Source organism: Cavia porcellus, unplaced genomic scaffold, assembly GCF_034190915.1.
Source record: "Cavia porcellus strain 051 isolate PalLab524CR breed Dunkin Hartley unplaced genomic scaffold, mCavPor4.1 scaffold_27, whole genome shotgun sequence".
NCBI classification, from domain to species: Eukaryota; Metazoa; Chordata; class Mammalia; order Rodentia; family Caviidae; genus Cavia; species Cavia porcellus.
The window spans coordinates 49344840-49362988 of NW_026947510.1; the positions used below are offsets into that span (position 1 = coordinate 49344840).

The 18149-nt window shown below is 39.8% G+C and overlaps 1 protein-coding gene across 7 annotated transcripts in view; it reads left to right on the plus strand.

Moving 5' to 3' along the window:
- The window catches only part of Irag2 (inositol 1,4,5-triphosphate receptor associated 2), a 115872-nt gene that overhangs the window by 26626 nt on the left and 71097 nt on the right, over window positions 1–18149 (plus strand). For 5 of the 7 annotated variants that reach the window (XM_063238397.1, XM_063238400.1, XM_063238401.1 and 2 more), the window contains exons 7-14: window positions 168–326; window positions 3506–3623; window positions 6005–6055; window positions 8975–9052; window positions 12463–12519; window positions 14597–14656; window positions 14753–14817; window positions 16118–16217. In XM_063238397.1, coding sequence (XP_063094467.1) covers window positions 168–326; window positions 3506–3623; window positions 6005–6055; window positions 8975–9052; window positions 12463–12519; window positions 14597–14656; window positions 14753–14817; window positions 16118–16217 — 688 coding nt within the window. Of the gene's footprint in view, window positions 1–167; window positions 327–3505; window positions 3624–6004; window positions 6056–8974; window positions 9053–12462; window positions 12520–14596; window positions 14657–14752; window positions 14818–16117; window positions 16218–18149 lie in introns of those variants that run through there. The other 2 variants (XM_063238399.1, XM_063238403.1) reach the window with 2 other exon arrangements.

Sequence of the window (18149 nt, forward strand, 5' to 3'; positions counted from 1 at the left end):
AGCTAAATCCCCAGCCCCCAGGGACTGCATTTATAATGAGGATGAGGGCAGAGTGGAAAAATTCATATAAGAACATTTAATCCTTCTTGAATTTCAACATATTTCTTATTTTGATAGGAAGTGATTAGCAATATTGAAGACTATCCTGATTTATTTTCCCCTTCCAGAGATGTGGATCACTTAATTACCCATGTGGCAGACCTACATTTTAACAAACAGAAACTGGAAGAGGAAAATCACAGGTTTAAACTGGCATTAGAATCCTCGGAAGAAGCCAACAGCCAGTTAACAGAGGACTGTGCTGAACTGCGCTTGCAAGTAAAAAGGTGAGCTGTGGTTTTGTTTTTTCATCTTTTATGAGTTGAGTATTTGAATATCATACAATTCACACTTGAAATGTATAATCCAGTGTTTCTTAATATATTCAGAAGTTGTGCAGTCATCACCACTATCCAGTCCCAGAACATTTTCATCCCTTCTAAGAATAAACCCTATACCATTTCCTGCTGGTTCTTACTTCCTCTCCCCTTCCCTTAGCCCCTGGAAACTACTGGTCCATCTTCTGTCTCTTACTTTTCCTGGACATTTGATATAAATGGAATCATATAATATGTGGCCTCCTGTTGTGTCTGGCTGCTTTTCTTTAGCATAGGGTTTGCAAGGTTCATTTGTGTTGTAGCAGGTACCCTTACATCATTCCTTTTTTATGGCTATTACTGTGCAACATTTTTAAATCGCCTCTTCATATGACAGACATTGAGGGTCTTTATATGTTTCTATTACAATGAAAAATGCTGCCATGAAAATTTACGTACAAGTTTTTTTTATGCACTTAAGTTTTTAATTCTCTTGAGTATATCCATAGGAGTGAAATTGCTGTGTCATAGGGTGATTTATACTTGACATTTTGAGGAACTACCAGCCTTTCACAGAGGAAGTTTACCATCTTACATTCACATGAGAAATATCTGTGAGTTGGTTTTTAGCTGTGGTGTTCTGTGATCTGTGTCATCTGGTGCTAAGTCCAATACAATTATGAACCAAATGTATAGCTCATAGCTCAGTTGAAATCATAATGTATGAAAGGTCCCTTGATAAATACCAAGAGGATTCATGGATGGGTCAAGTTTTAAATGTGTCCTTCAGATACCTATTGCCTAGAAGGATAAGAAATGTAAATGTGGGACCTAAGCTTAAGATAAAAAGAAAGTAAAGAATATAAAATGTATACCAGATGGTGTTCAACTCTGATAATATGGGTTAGGGAGAAATACTTGATTATCTGGGAAGAAAACAAGGCACTTTTTATTGTCCCCCCTCCCCATTAGTGTTTTGAGCCAAGCTCTTACTGTTCAGAGTGGCTGTGGACTCACTATGTAGCCTAGATTGACCTTGAACTATCAGTGATCCTCCTGCCTCAGCCTCCAGAGTGCTGGGATAACAGTTGTGTACCACCATGCCCAGTTAACAAGTTCCTTACAGAGTCTGCATTTACAGTCATAGGTGTTAAAGTTCTGAACAGCAAATTTCTAGTGGAGATTTTAGGTGGAATGACAGTAGGTTTCTGGAGCCATAGATTCTTATCTTGATTTTTGACATGGTCTAGTCTAACCTCTGAACCAATCTTAACGTATGATACACAAAATTGCTTACCTTCAGGTCTCTTCTTTCCACAGTTGGTTTATTATTTATTGATATACGATTCAAAGTTTCTTTCTAAAAATTGTCTTGAATGAATATGTCAAGGGTTGGTTGCAAACCCTAGAACCAGTCTGTAGGCTAGTTAGTCTCTACCTTATGTGGTCAAGAAATGCATTGGAAGGGGCTGGGGATTTACCTCAGCGGTGTAAGTGCCTGCCTTGCAAGCGCGGGGTTGCGAGTTTGATCCCTGGTACTGATTAAAAAAAAAAAAGTGCATTGGAAAGAGCTGAGTAACTCACAGAATGGACAGGACTCCAGGGAATCTGCTGAGCTACCTGAGTGCCATTGCATACCCCATTAAGTCATCTGTCTTCTCTTTTCTCCTTCCCAGTCTCACCCACTTTTTGACATTGTGCAGTTGTCATCCTGTAGTCTGATTTATCTTCAATGCTGAGTGTGATCTTGTTCATGGGCGGTTACCCTAATGCTTATAAAATATCTATTTTAACTCAATAAATAGCGCTACTTTACCTCCACTTGTCTACAAGCCAGAAATGATCAGCTCTTTTATTTCTACCTTAACTTTCCCTTTTATCATAACAAATCATGTTGAATTTAGCTCCTATATCTCTCCAGTAGTTCTATTTCTTCCCTCCATTCTTATAGTTTGTTCTTAATTCACATCAGCAGTACATTTCACGTAGACTTGTGATTCATCGTCCAAACATATGCTGTGCTGGCAGGGATGCTTTCGGCAGATGCGAGTCTGACCACCTTAAACAAATGGAGCTTTCTTGCATTCAGGATAAACTCTAAATTTCTTGGGGTCTATGGTATATGAAACTTTTCACCATGGGGCTGTGCTGCTTTATCTGTGCTTCCCATATTCTACTGGATGGTGCAACATAACTGCCTAGACCCTTGCTGGGCATCTGCTCAGATACCCACACCCTCTGCTGCCTAAGTCAGCTGCTTTTTATTTGGTGCCCACAGAATGTAGATCTACTCCAACCTTGGTTCCTATCACACTACATTGTAGTTATATGATTGTATTTACCCTATTAGACTGCAGATCCTGGGAGGGGAACTTCAATTTGATTGAGTATACATTTTCCTTAAGTGCCTAGCACAATGCTCGTAGATGTAGAAGTCAATAATTTGTTGCATGATTGGGGTATAATTCCTTGGGAAAAATTATACCTTCTTTGAGGCCTGTAGATATGTTTATAATCTAATGAGACACAAGTAGTTTATTCCATGACTTGGATCATCAAAAGTCACTTAATCAATTTCCAACTGGTAGGCACTTAGGTTGTTCCTTACTATTCATTACTATTATAAACAACTCCATAATAGAATTCTAATTCTATTGCTTAGAATTCTTTATGGACTATACCATATAGAGACTATTGGTAGTGTCTGTGTAGTGGTTATTTTTTTAATTGGTAATTATTTGGTTAGCTGTTATGTCCACTACTAATATGTAAAAGATCTTCTCTCTCTTCCATGCAGGGTTATAGAACCTGGAATTAGTATTAATAAATATTAATAAAATTACAGTAATATTATATCTATTTGGTCATATCAGTTAGCCAATGATGGGCTTCAAGGGACTTCTCCAAATCTTTAACTTCAAGAATACATTTGTTTTCCCTCTATTCTTCTTCCCCTCACTATTCTCCTTCCAAATTCCTTCCTTCTCCAAGGGTGAGAAGATCAGCGGCGAGTGTTTTATTACTATGGTCAGCTGGTTTAAGCCTTTAGAGGGTTTCAACTTCGGTCCAAAAATAGTCTTTGGCTCTCCTGAGTATCTTTGACGGTTACATTTGAGGTTTTGCACATTGTCCTGCCCCCGCCCCCACAGTGCCCACCAAGCTATTATGAGAACAAACCTGTTAAAAGAAGAACTGGAGGAACTGAAAATTACTGTGAATGCTTTAGAAGAGCGGAAGAGCATGACTGAATCTCAGAACAAACAATTGGTAAGTCGTGAAGTAATTTGAAATGGGCACACAGTGTATATACTGAAGCTCGAGAAGGTTTGTCTGGGGACAACAATCAGGAGACAAGAATTGGTAACACCTTTGAATAGTATAGACAAGTAATATTTTAAAAATTGGTTTTCTTTTCATTGAGATTAAATTTCTTTCTTAACTTTGCCTTGGTCACTTTCATAATGTTTTGTAAAGACCGAGAAAAATCTCTGCAGCGTTTCCCAAAGTTGGTAGGTGAATTCATAACATCTGATACTAAAAGTCACTTTCAAAAACCAAAAGCTGTCAAACTTTCACAAGTTCCCTCAGCCCTTAGGGGTTACTGAGAAGTTTCATAAATCCTTCCTTATACTGAAAGAGCACATGCTTTTAATTTCAGAGCAAGAAGTTATTTAGAATAAGCTTTAACCCCAATGCCAGAAAGTGATCACTTTTTTGGGAGGGGGGAAATGTTAGCATTAGTAATAATTCCTAAAAATCCTGCTATATTCAAGTAGTGTGTTAGCACTGCTAATGATGGTGAGGGACCACTGACTGTCATTCGATTTGTTTTTAGGCAACTGTTGAAAAGCTGCTTTTAGAGTCTGACTGTGGGTCATTGGGACACTTGGTTTCCAGGCCAGAGTCAGTCACCTGTGACCTCCCAGAACCAATGCAGCTTCATTAAGCCTGGTGCTTGCCTGAAGAATAGCATGACGGTACCTGACTCACTGTGTGTCAGGACCTGAGCTCGTGTGTCAGGACTGAGCTCCCACTGAGTGGGAACAGTGTTCTGAGTACACTGCAGGGAACACTCAAATGTGGGAGCCGCCCAAGGTGCTCTGTGTAGAAATGATCACCCAGATGCCCCATGTGGAAATGATTGAGTCTTCACTGGAGAGGCAGACTCCCTGTGTTCCACTCCTGGCACCAAAGGCCGCGTAGCTTTAGACAAGCCACAGGACCACTCTAAGCTTCACTATCCTTAGATAGGGGCCTCCTTCCCCAAAACAGGAGGCCACCCAGTGAGTGAAGCTTCCTTCATCTGTACTTACAGCCACTCCCCTCCACCGCTGACATTACTGCCTGAGCTCCACCTCACTACAGGTCAGCCTCAACGTTGATTCTCATGGGAACGCGAACCCCACTGTAACCTGAGCAGTGAGGGGGCTAGACTGTGTGCTCCTTATGAGAATATAACTTAATACTCATAGAAATAGAGTACACAGTGCAATAAGAGAAATAAAGAGCACAATAAATGTGATGTGCTTGAATCACCCCAAAACACCCCACCTCTGTCCGTGGAAAAATTGTCCTCCACAAAACCCAGTGCCAAAAAAAGGTTGGAGACAGCAGCCTTAGGTAAACTGAGCAGGACTGTACAACCTATGAAAGAGCTTTTAATTTTACTTCATTGGTATTCATAGGTATTCTGTGAGATAGAAACACAATTGGCTAGATCTTTATATTGAAAAAAATTTAGTAGAATGGTAAAATCTACAGGCTTTGATTGGTTAAAATCAATTACCTAATAAATGGAGCAAAAGTTGAACACAAGTCTTCTGATGACAAGTCCATGGTGTCTGTGTCCACGTGTCTGTCTTTATTCTTGTATCAATGAAATCCTAGCCTGATGACATTATCCATTTCATTTTTATATTATAAAGGTGGTGTTTGCTTATTCTACAAAGGAAAGCATATCAACAAAGAAAAAATAAAACCACACGAAATTTTTACTTGAATATATTAACAAGTTTTATGGATGACATTTTGGAAAATATCCTATTCTAGAGTATGTTTTCTACTGAATTCAAGACTCTGAATTATAAAATAGTTTTTGATGTTCACATGTGGTGACATTGAGTCTGGGACTGTCCATACTTTCAAAAAGTATGCTAGAACTTTCAAAAGAAAGCTAGAACTCTCTGTGGTTTAACTGAGTTTGCAACTACTTGTCGTACATACATGGTAGTTAAGGTTCGGGGAAAGAAGCCGGGTAGTGCTATAGACCTCCACCTCTCAGTGATCACCTGGCCTCAGCCTCCCAAATGGCAGGATTACAAGCATGCACCACCATGTCCAGCACCTCTTCTCCCTCCCTAACTACCATCCCACTGAGTCAGAGCGGAGACTGACTTCTCATAGTTCCCCAGAGCTCACCCTCATGTTGAAAATATTTTCAGAGTAGGCTCAACTTTGACATGTGAATATTATATTTAAAGTTAATAAAGATGTCAGGCATAATGGTACATGCCAACAATCCCAGCACTCTGGGAGCTGTCTCCAAACAAACAAGCAAACAAAACAAGTCGGTAAGAAGGAAGGAATGTCATAGCCCTGAAGGTAAATGTGTGGGACGTTCATAAAATTCTTAAATATTTTCTTTTCAGGAGGCAGAAAACCGGGCCCTGATTCTTAAGATTCGGGCTCTCCAGGATGAGGTGAGCCTGAGCCATTAAACACTGGTGTAGACCAATACGGGACTCACACAATCAGGGTTATAACCACGAGTTAATTATGATGTCATGACTACCCAGCTTCTCTGCAGCACCCAGCAGGTGGATTTGTCAAAGCAGAAGCGAGTAAGGGTTGATAGGCTGTTCTGTTTGGGCAGGGGTACCTTATCACTGTTGAAGTTACCCGTAGAAGAAATAAGATTTAAGAAATTTAGATTTAACATGAAATAAATCTGCCTAAAATATCCATATCAATAGAAAAGGATGGACATTGCGAATAATTTCTTACTGTTACTCCATTGAGTGTAAGGCCAAGATGCCCGAGGCCCAGATATGCAGGTCTTCAACTCACTGAAAGCATGGTCTTGGAAGATCCTCTTGTTTCTTCTGTGCTAATAATATACATTCCTTGTAGTTGTTTTGGAGAACAACCAAGATAATTTATGTGAAGCTGCTTATAATGTACTTTATATACATTAGGGAATGTTAGTGTAATCTCTCAAGTAACCCTTCGTAGTGGGAGAACAGACGGCAAAGCTGCTGTGTTACTGTTTTGCTGGGAACATTTCCTATAGGTATCTTATGAATATCAAGTACTGTATAAAGTTTTCAAAATGACTTTGTATAAGACTATTAAACATATTCATTAAGACTGCTGGGTTAGGGTTAGCTCAACACAAGAGCCATGTGGATATTTTAAAAATTCATAATGGGTCAGAAAGGAGTAATTAAAGGTTGTAAAGAAAGTGTATGTTACATTCAGACACGTTACAGCTGTGAGGCCAGCTGTTTGTGAAATTAGCGCTTTGTAGTTGAACTCTAAGGTATTTTCTTGTACTATTTAAATGAGTGACAAGCATTGAATAATTGTACCAAACCAGTTTAGGACTGAGATGGAATATTTAAATTTCATCAGGAAGTAACATTGCAATTAGTGATTAATGTTAGAAAATCCATCTAAATATCCCCACTAACTATGATTCCTTTAGGAGGTAAAAATCTAAGGCAGTGTGAAGAATAACAGCACAGAGGTTTGGGTAGCAATTCCCACCCAGCACATACTTATTGAAAGGTTCATGTATGTGATTCCATCCTAAATACGGACTTAAGCAACGTGGCCCAGAGAGGATCTTGCATTGTAGATGGAAATCTGGGCTATGGAAGAAAGAAGCAAGCAGAGGAGAGGGAGAAGAACAACTAAAGCAGTATGGTTAAGAAAAGCAGTGCTGGGCTGGGGATTTAGCTCAGCAGCATAAGCACTTGCCTTGCAAGTGCACGGCCATGAGTTCGATCCCCGGTACCGCGCCAAAAAAAAAAAAAAAAAAAAAAAAAAAAAGAAGAAGAAAAGCAGTTCTGGGAAGAGTTCATCATTTGCCTGGAAACTGGAAAAGAGCACTGCGGGCAGAGGAGACTGCAAGCTCCAAGTCCTGGGGCTGCAGTAAGGCCAGCAAGCGAGTAGCAAAGATGTGAGCAGATGTGAGCCGAGAGCTGCAGGGAGCCTGACCATCCGGGGCTCCTTATGGAGGAGCCCTTGGAGGGTTTTGAGCAGAGGACTAATGTAGTCATGGTATATCTGCTGTAAGAAGATAACTGGTTGCGTGACTTACAGTGGACCACAGTGAGGCCAGGAAAACGCAGCCAGACCAGTGAGGGGCTCCGGAGACAAGCCAGTCATAGGCTGATGGGGACTTGAAGCAGTAACAGTGAGAGGACACAGAGATGTGAGATCAGGGAATGCTTTATAATGTAGCCTGAGGTGTTAGCTATATGTTCAGGTAATATGGGAATTGTCTTCTCACTGGTTCTAGTATCACAATGAAATACAAAACAAAATCACACCTGAAAGTGAGAATGTTAGAGGTACAATAAGTTTGAAGAAAAATAAAGAGATGAAGTAGGCTAGTGGTTGGAAAATTTTTTAGAGGACTTGAGAGTAAATACTTTTAGGCTTTATTGTGCAAAGGCTTTTGCCCACAATGCACCCAAGGCCTTTGTAGTGTGGAAGCTGCCACTGGTGATACAGAAATAAATGAACACAGCTGAGTTCTAGTAAAACTTTATTTCCAAGCCAGGTATGTTGGTACTCACCTGTAATTCCAGTACTCAGAAGGCTGAGGCAGGAGGATCCCAAGTTAAAGGGCAGTCTGGACTACAGAGCAGTACCATGTCTCTAAAAATCTAAAACACAAAACAAAACAACTTGATAGAAATGGATGGTCAGCTAGATTTCATCTTTAGGGCTAGATGACTGGCATAGTTTGGCAACTCCTGATTTAGGTAAAAAGCAGTGTAGATGCACTTGGATTATGTGATATGATCACCAGTGAGCATCGAAGTTAAAGGTCTCAGTGACCTGCTGGTATGGAGTGGGCAGCAAGCTAATTTAACCAAACACTAAGAAACAAGAGATAAGCGAGGGAAGCGAAGCATGGGGAAGGGAGAGATTCTAGCATTTGACCAGGGAAAGATTTCAGCTGGGGGTAGAGGGAATGAGTTCAGGAAAGGTTGAAGGACGAGGCAGCAGGAGGGAGGGATGGCAGGATCTGGTGAATGCTGAAGGTTTGTTGGTGCTAAAGGAAATACTATGGAAAGGCAAGAGGTAGACAGTTAAAGAATAACATGCTTGTTGGCAAGTGCATGGAGGGGTCCAGGACCTGGCCGCAGGAAGCAGGCAGCCAAGACTGACTCTAGGAGCGTGCGGGGCTGGGGGAATGGTGGGTAGGAAGGCACCACTAAAGTGTTCTGGGATGTCCTGTTCTGAGCATCATGTCCCTTCTGAACCGTCTCAATTTCTGTTTCTTACTTTTAAGTGGGTCACGATGTTGACACTTCAAGACTCTTTGATCAAGATGCTTTTATTTTTGTTGGTGCTAAATCTAAGACTATTATTCTCCTTTGCATTAGGACCTGAAGAACACTATGGATATAGATAGACTGGAAAAGAAAATTGAGGAATTATCTGAAACTGAAACACAGCATCAAGTAAGCACTTCGCAAATACTAGTAAAATATTTTTTTTTCTATTAAGCCAGTTTTAGTCTGCAAAGGTATAGCTCACCCATTGACGCAGTAACCCATGGTTATAAATTCTGACATTTGTACTCCTTAAACTGTCTACCTCATATAAAAGGCAGTTTCTTTTGTTTTCTCACTTTTAAGTAGCAGCTATACTGATACATAATTCACATGTCTTGAAAGCTACCTACTTTAGTATACGAATCAGTGGCTAATGGTGTATTCAGAGTAGGGTAGCTGCCACTGAAATTAAACTTAAAACATTTTAATTTTCCAAAAAGGAACCCCTTTCAATGTACTTCAGCCCTAGGTAACCACTAATCTATATCTAGATGTTTCTATTGCAGACATTTCATATATAAATGGAATGACACCATATGTAGTCTTTTGTGACCAGCTTCTTTTGCTAAGCATAATGTTTTCAAGGTCATCCATCCTAGAGGGTATGGTAGTACTTTATCCCTTTTATTGTCCAATCAAACTCCACTGTATGAGCATACTACATTTGGTTTATCTGACCGGTTGATGGCGGTTGAACTGCTTCCCTTTTTGGCTGCTATAGATAAAGCTGCTGCTAGCATTTACCAATTTTTGTGTGGAGCTATGTTTTCACTTCTCTTTTTTATTCACTTAGGACTAGAATTACTGGGTCACGTGTTGATCCTGTTTAATCAAGTGAGGAACAACCAGGCTGTTTGCCAAAGTGGCCGTACAATTTTATAGTCTGCTAGCAGAGTGTGGGGTTCAGATTTCTCTGTATCATTGCGTATATTACTGGGTATCTTTTTATTATAGTAGCAATTTCTAATTTATCAGCTTTTGGTTTTTTAAATCTCTAAGTCAAAAAAGTTAAAGAAATTGCATTTTCTTAATGCTGAAAATTAAAAATAGGGACATCTGTCCCCTATTAAATTAAGGAATAATACCTTACAAATAAGGAATGGGAAAAGCTAATTCTGATTAAGAAATGATACCCTTCAAAAATGTTTTTGTCTATATTATGTGTAAAAATTCTATGTTTACTATACACTGTTATTTTTTATATGTTCTTATTGGGAAATAGAAGTCACTATTCAATAAATTTATTAATTGATGTCATTTCACTGTTACCACATTGGTTTACTTGGGCACTGTTTTTGTTGTATACATTTGAAGTTATGATATGCTTCAATTTCATATGCATGTAGAATTTGGAAGTTTCCTAACAGAAACCAAACATTTGTGTGCATATTCATAGATTACAGATTACAGTTAAAATTTAGACACAATTAATTCTACATGAGAAATGGCTGCTTAGAAACTACAACCGCAGTGAACCAGTGGAAGAAACCAGAAACCACAGGCTCAAATCCTGTCTTCTTAACCAAAAAGCATTTCAGTGTCAAGCAAGTTGTAAACTTCTTTTTGTCTCAATTTCTACTCCACAAGCTCAGATAACTGTGTGAAAATAACTTTAGAACTGTAAAGAGGTATCCAATGTATAGAATTGTGATATTTTTGCCTTTTACTATTTTGATTATATTTTTAGTTTCTTAATTCAATAATGATACATATTTATCACTGCTGCTATATTTAGAAATGCATGTTAACAGCTTTCTTTTGGTTTACTAAGCTCTTATATCTTCAAAATTCAATTTATGGTGAAATCTTGAGCACTTTAAAATTGTTTCAATTTTTTTATTTTATGGAAAAAAGTAAACCAACATTTCATTATAAAATAATAGTAGAATAACAATAGTTACTATATTGCATATTGTTTCTTTTAAATTACTTAATCAGAGCACAAGGTATGGGTATAAGAACTTCTCCAAACAATATTAGCATAAAGCTTTCTTTTCAATGAACCAAGGGAAACGAGTAGTCTAACTACCTTACATACTTTTTCCATTTCCATTCCTTCCATTCGGTCACCTTAGTTTCTTTTTCCTTTTTAATAATTTATTCCCATTTCACAATAGCTTCTGAACACTTTAGACCTGATTTATTCTTTTGGGACACAATGTGATATATATATATATATCACATTGTATATATATATATCACATTATATATATATATATATCACATTGTATGTATATATATATATATGTACACATACATACATACATACATATATATGATTCTGATTTCACTTACGAGTATGGTCTTGAGTTGCATCTATTTACCTATAAATGTCTTAAGCTTATCTTTCTTTATGACTGAGAAGTACTCTGTTGTATAAAAAGACCACATCTTTTTTATCCATTCCTCAGCTGATGGGCATTTGGATGGTTTCCAAGATTTAGTTATTACAAATTGTGCTGCTATGAACACGGGTGCATGTATGTCAATGTGGGGTGATATTTTAATTTTTGTGGGGAGATATCCTGAAGCAGAATAGCTGGGTCAAGTGGGACCATTAGTCCTAGTTTGAGGAATCTCCATGCTGGTTTTCACAATGTACTAGTCTACACTCCCACCCACAGTAGAGAAGTGTTCCTTTATCCCTGAAGCTGCTCCAGCATTTGTTATTGGTTGATTTCTCAATGATAGCCATTTTTTTTGGGGGGGGTGACATAGAATCTCTGTGTTGTTTTAATTTGCATCTCTCAAATGACTAATGATGCTGAACATATTTCATGTATTTATTTGCCATTTTTCTTCATCTGGGAAGTGTGTATTCATCTCAGATGCCCATTTTTGGGTTGAGTTTGCATTTAGGGGATGACTTTTTCAATTTTTTATATGTTCTAGATATAAATCCTTTATCTGAGTTATAACTGGCTGAAGTTTTTCCTACTCTTTGGGTTATCTTTTCATTCTCTTAATTTCTTTTGCTGTGAAAAATCTTTTTAATAAGATGAGATCAAATTGTTGATTCTTTGAAATATTTCCCATGCAATCTGAGTTTTGTTCATGAACTCTACCTACACCTGTGTCTTCAAGATTTTTGCCTATCTTCTCTTCAAGTGGAAAAAATTCTATTTTTAAAAGAGAAGGAGTCTTTGTTGTGGACTCATGGGGTTTATGTTCACGTCTTATCTAGATTTTCATTTCCACCAGAAAAAGCAAAGACAACATCCTCTTACCATGCAATGCCTAGAATAGTGGGGAGGACCCGTCACTGGAGCCAGACACTCACATTTTGGGCTCAGCTCTGCCCAAACTGTGTGTTCTTAGATGGGGCTCAGAAGTGCTCTGGCTTCCTTACTGGTGAAGGGCAGACAGGGAGCCCTGCTCGGAGGCTGTGTAAGGCTAGATGTGAAAGTTCTTTGTGAAAACCATGTGCATGTTACAGGGTTTTCAGAAACAAGTTTCCCTTAGGGAATGATTTTATAGCACTGTTGTTTAACAGATGCAATGTCCTAATGGCCTTCCCTAAATCTGTTTCCTTTTAGATGAAGTTACACGCATATGAGAATGTGTTGTTTAATAAAGAGGCAAGTATACAAGAGGTTGGTATTGTCCCTTCCTTTGGAAATCCTGTGGGATTGGCTGCCTCTTTTCAAGTCATCAAGCAGATGGCAGTTTGTGTGATTTCTCCTGTTAAAAGATACGGGTTTATTATTATGTTGTAGGACACTCAAAAATGTTCTTCTGAGTGAGAAACACTGGCTGATATATTTGAACAAATTCTCTCTAAATTCTGGTAGAGTTCATCTACAAATACAATAATATTAACATGCCAGCTGTTATGGATTAAAAACTGGTGGTCAACTTAACACCAGCTGGATTAAATCAGCATGGTGCTGAGTATAGATCTACCTGAGGAAGTTTCCAGAATAAATACAGACATAGAGAAGAGGAAGCATGGTGTTGAGGCACTGAGGCATTGAGGCTCTGTGGGTTCTCCTGTGTGTTGCTGTTTGAGCCATTGGTTCTCCTGAAGAAGCTCTGTTCCTTACATCGAGCATTGCTTCTTGGCTCTGGAAAGGAAGATGTGTGCTGCTTGATCTCCAGGATGAACTCATCACGATGGCTTCCTGGCATGTACCTAACTGTGCTTATCGTCAGAGGAGCTTGGGGCCTCTGTGTCACTGAGGATGGCTGTGGTGCCTTTCAGGACAGCCCTGGTCTTTGTTGTGAGCGTGATTTCTCGGCTCTAGTGTAGAACCCTCAACCTATCACCACAGCTTCTTCACCCCGCTCACATAGACTTTCTAGCTTCCACTGCTGATCTTTGGGCCTTCCCAGCACAGATCCATAAAACAGACTAGTATGAGTCCTTCTTGTGGGCTCTAGACCTCTAGTTGGACTTGTAGGAGGATTGTCATAAGCTCTGGGTCTTCTTCTAGACTCATGCAGGACATTGCTGTGGGATTCAGGCCCTTGGCTAAATATTCTATGTCTTTGGTGCTGTGGATAGACTTCCTGCAGTTTCTTGTGTTAACTCCGGGTGACCATCATAAACAATATTATAAATTCCATGTCCTGGTTTTAACTGTTCTCTGTACAACCCCTGACTACAACACCAGCGTACACCTCATTGACTAGATATTGCTAAAACAGTTTTATTTTATGTAATGCAGATTAGTGTCCTAGTGTTCATTGTAGGGAAGAGATTCCCTATAATGGTATTTGCTACCTAGTTTGATTGATTGATAGGTACATAGATACCATTCTGTTTCTCCTTGTTTCCTGTGATTATAGCTTACCTGGTAACAAATGATGCTGGCTATGGAGATGCTAGTTACAGTGACTTTAAGAGACATAGGAAGAATAGAGCTTAAGTGAACAAATGTCCACAATCCGATAAGACAGGGAAGAGAAGAAAGAGCAATATTTGCCACTCTTCTACTTCACCTACTTGTCATTGGACTGCGACGGAGATGCTGAATGTTGTACTAACAGTATACTGTGAGCTGAGCGTGGTGGCTCACGCCTGTAATCCCAGCCCTCGAGAGGCTGAGGCAGGAGGATCGTTGTGAGTTCCGAACCAGCCTGGGTTACAAAGTGAGCTCAAGGCCAGCCTGAACTACATAGAGAGACCCTGTCTCAAAAAGACAAAGAACAAAAAACCCACAAAAACAGTAATACTGTGATAAGATCATCATTAGCTTCCCTGCATGACTTTGACCTGTCCATATTCTCCATTCCTGCTCGGCATCTACCCTGCCTACCTCCCATCTGCCAATTGTGGGATAAAATTCTAGATCTAGGTACCCATTGCCTATATGTTCTGGTCTTGCAGTACCAAATACTGATTTTAGTGGATGTATCAAGTTGGATGCTGTAATGTTTCATAGATCAGTAGTAAACACTGTCCCCCCCCTTAACTGCATTGTAAGTATAATTTTGATTTGAGCTCAGGGATCACCTTTTACAGATTGATTCTGTTGGACCAGACAAACATACAGCATGATGACACCTGTGTTTTGATTACAAATGCTGGCTTGTTATCTTTTGATATTGATTGATACAAGATCCCATGATGACTGGGTATTTTAAATTTCTCTGTGGCTCACGCCAATGGCCTGATACACATGATTTGATGGATCTATTGATTGTTTTACTCTTCACTCTACTTTTCAGAAGGATTTAAGAATAGAAGAACTGAAGTCAACCATCACAGAATACAGGAGCATTACAGAGGTAGGCCTGTAATTTTACAGCCTGTAAGGTGGGGTGGTTGAATGTAGATTCCTCACTTCAGTAACATATGCAGCCTAATATCGTGTGTGATTCCAGAATTTACGAGAGGAGAAAAATGAGCTGGCTCACGAGGTACAGCAGTTGCAGCAGGAGCTCATTGTGTGAGTACAGAGAAACCCTTGCCAGCTCTCTCTCTCTGGCCCATTGGGCTCTCTATGCAGTGCTTTCTGTCTTTGCCTGTGATACTTGCTCTTCTTTTCTCCATGAGACTGCTTTGAATTTTTCCGTGACCCTTTCTGTCTTAGTTTGCTCTGCTGTAACAAGTCATCTGATACTGGGTGACTTAGATACAAACCTTTACTTCTTATGTTTCTGGGGGTCAGAAGTCTGAGATTAGGGAGCCATCGGTGCTGAGTTCTAGGGCTTTCTTTAAGTTTGCAGACTGCTGACTTCCCTTTGTAGGAGAGAATGCTAGCTGACTCTCCAGCCTCCTGTTTGGTAAGGGCACTAACCCCATTGATGAACACCTCACCCACATGACCTTGTGACCTGTAAATTACATGAGAACAAGCATAGTACATGGTTCTTCCCTTTTCTGAATACCTGTCATCTAATGCTATAATTTGTTTCTGAAAGTTTGTATTAGCCCAGGATCTATAGCCACTCAGGTAAGGAAAGTGAGTAAAGTCAGTACAAGGAGTATACACACCTGTGGAAGGTGACTGGCGAGAGAGAAAGGACTTTACTCACTCGAAGGCAGAAGTGGATACTCGGCCCAGCTCCACTAATTTTTATATCAAGACTCCATGGACCTCATGTGTCTACATCTTCTGATTTTGGAAAAAAAGACATCTAGATTTTTGGTGACTTTTTTTCCCTCTATTTTTTTTTTTTGTATCGGGGTTCGAACTCACAGCCTTGTGCTTGCCAAGCAGGCGCTTATGCCACTGAGCTAAATCCCCAGCCCTTCCTCTTATTTTTTTTAACCATTAGCTGAAATTCCTTTCAAAGAATGTGGTCAGGCCTGTAATTCCAGTGATCTGGAAGGCTGAGGCAGGAGGATCACAAATTCATGCCCAGCATGGAAAACCTAGAGATACAAAATCCTAGAGATTTAAAGTTTAAAAAAAAGCAAGAAAGAAAGAAAAAAAGAAGGAAGGAAGGAAGGAAGGAAGGAGGGAAGGAAGGAAAGAAGATATGGGATGTAGCTCAGCGTGAAGGGGCTGGGTCCAGTACCTAGAACCATTTTTAAAATGTGGCCTGCATGTTTGTGTCTTCTTAGGACCACTAGGTTGCAGATCCTGGAGGACAAAGAGTGTCCCTTCTCTCTCTACCCTAATGAGACCCTTTGCTCCTCTGGTACTCACAGGCTATTTGATGATAAATGAATCCTCTTGTGATTTCAAGCTGGTATTGGAGGCACCTGTAACCTGGTTGGATGACTGTTCTTGTGTTTTCAAGAAATGGGATCCAGTTGAATGCTAGTGGAGAGGACAGCACTGTCACCCTTGAAGGCGGAAATTCTTTACATCGTGAGCTCATCCTTGCTCGATCTGCAGAGGTAAGTTGTTAAAATCGGGTGGAAAGCTTCGAAACAGGACACTTCATGGACTGCTCACTATCAAATGAAGGTCTATAGCTTACTGAAAACCACCCAGTACATTGTGAGGATGTTTGCTGATAGTTTTTAGATTCTGAAGTCTCTTAGCATGGAGAGAAAGGACTATTTTTTAAAAAGTTATGACCAGAATCTACTGCAAGGCTGAGGCATGTGTTTATGAAAGTGTATGTTCAATGACTTGAAATTTAGAAATCTTTATATATTCTTGTTTTTTTTAGGGTATACCGTCTAGGGTATACTTAGCCCCTCCCTAGGGCCTACTGGTAGCAGTTGAGAGCCATTAGATACGTTTTAATTCTTTAATTTTGTTTTGTGTTTTGAAACAGGGTCTCAATATGTAACTCAGGCTTACCTTGAACTCATGGTGATCTTCCCACCTCAGCCACCCAGGTGCTAAGATCATAGGCATGTGCCACCATCATTGACTTTGTTTTAGTATTATCTGGAGTCCTCAAATATGTTTACTGTCTTAGTTACTTTTCTTGTTGCCGAGACAAGATACTTGCTACCCAAAATTAAAGGAGGAAAGGTTTATTTAGCTCACAGTTTGTAAAGATTTCAATCCATAATCAGCTGGCTCCAAGGCAGCTTGGCAAATGGGCATCACAGGGAATAGTTAATGGCTCACTCTGTCCCTTATGTAGTGTGCAGGGTACCCACCTCGGGTAGCTGTAGCACTCATCTTTAATTCTAAACAGAACCATGACAAACCAATCAGTGGACTGATTTGCTACTCTAACCCCCAGCATCACACACTCTAGATTCAGCCACCTCTGAAAAAGCCCTGAGATCACATGAGGCTTTGGGGAGAAATCGAGACACAAGCCGTAACACTTACCAAACATTAAAATGCCCGGAAATACCACCAATGTCTTTGCTTTACTAATGATACTCAATTTTATGACAATGATTGTTACATTTTGAACAGAAACTAGAATTTTTATATTATGGTTAATTTTATTTCTTCAGTTGCTCTGATCATGGCCTTTACTTCTTAATTTTTGTTTGTGTTTTTATTTTGTACACATTCACAGCCCGTAATGTGCACCTTCCTTGTGTGGAGCTGGTACATGTACATAACACATCTGAATTCTTTGTCTCTTCCACTTCCCCTCCACACTCTCATCTTTTCCGTCTCTCGATCACCTTCCCATCTGAGAAACATGTGTCTTTCCTTCTGATTATCTATCTTTTACTTTGCTCTTCATTTATATTTTGAGTTTCTCATATAAGAGAAACCATGCAACTCTTAGGCTTGTGTGTCTGAATTAGTTCACTTAATATTATGGTCTCAGCTGGGTTATGGTGGTATATGCCTGTATTCCCAACACTCAGCAGGCAGAGGCAGGATCATCACCATGGGTTAGAGGCCAGGTTAGGGTAAATAGTGAGTACAAGGCCAGCCTGAAACACACGGGGAAATGCTGTCTCAAAAACAAAACAAAAAAATTGGTCTTAGGGGTGCATCCACTGTCTTTCAAATGATTCAAGTTTCTCTTCTTTGTGGCTAATTTTTAAATGGTAGTAAAATGAATTTTTACTTGCAAAATAATCTAGTTTTTCCTGGACCCAATTCTTTCCAACCTGTGGAGAAACACTCAAAATGGGAAGGCTTTCGGGGGGTGGAAATGTTGCAGCACTGCCCGCCTCTCCTCCATTTGCACTTCTTTGTATTTCCTGGTTTTGTCCTTGTCATGTTTGGAAATGTTTTATTTGGCAAATTACTTTCTTCGCACTGCTCCAGCCTTGCTGTGTCTGTGGATGCTGATATGTCGGGTGCACTCCTGCTGCCAGCTCTGGGATGACCTTGCAGGCAGAAGAACATGCCTTGGGGGCAAATGCTGTATGTGCACGGCTCCTGCCAAGGATGCA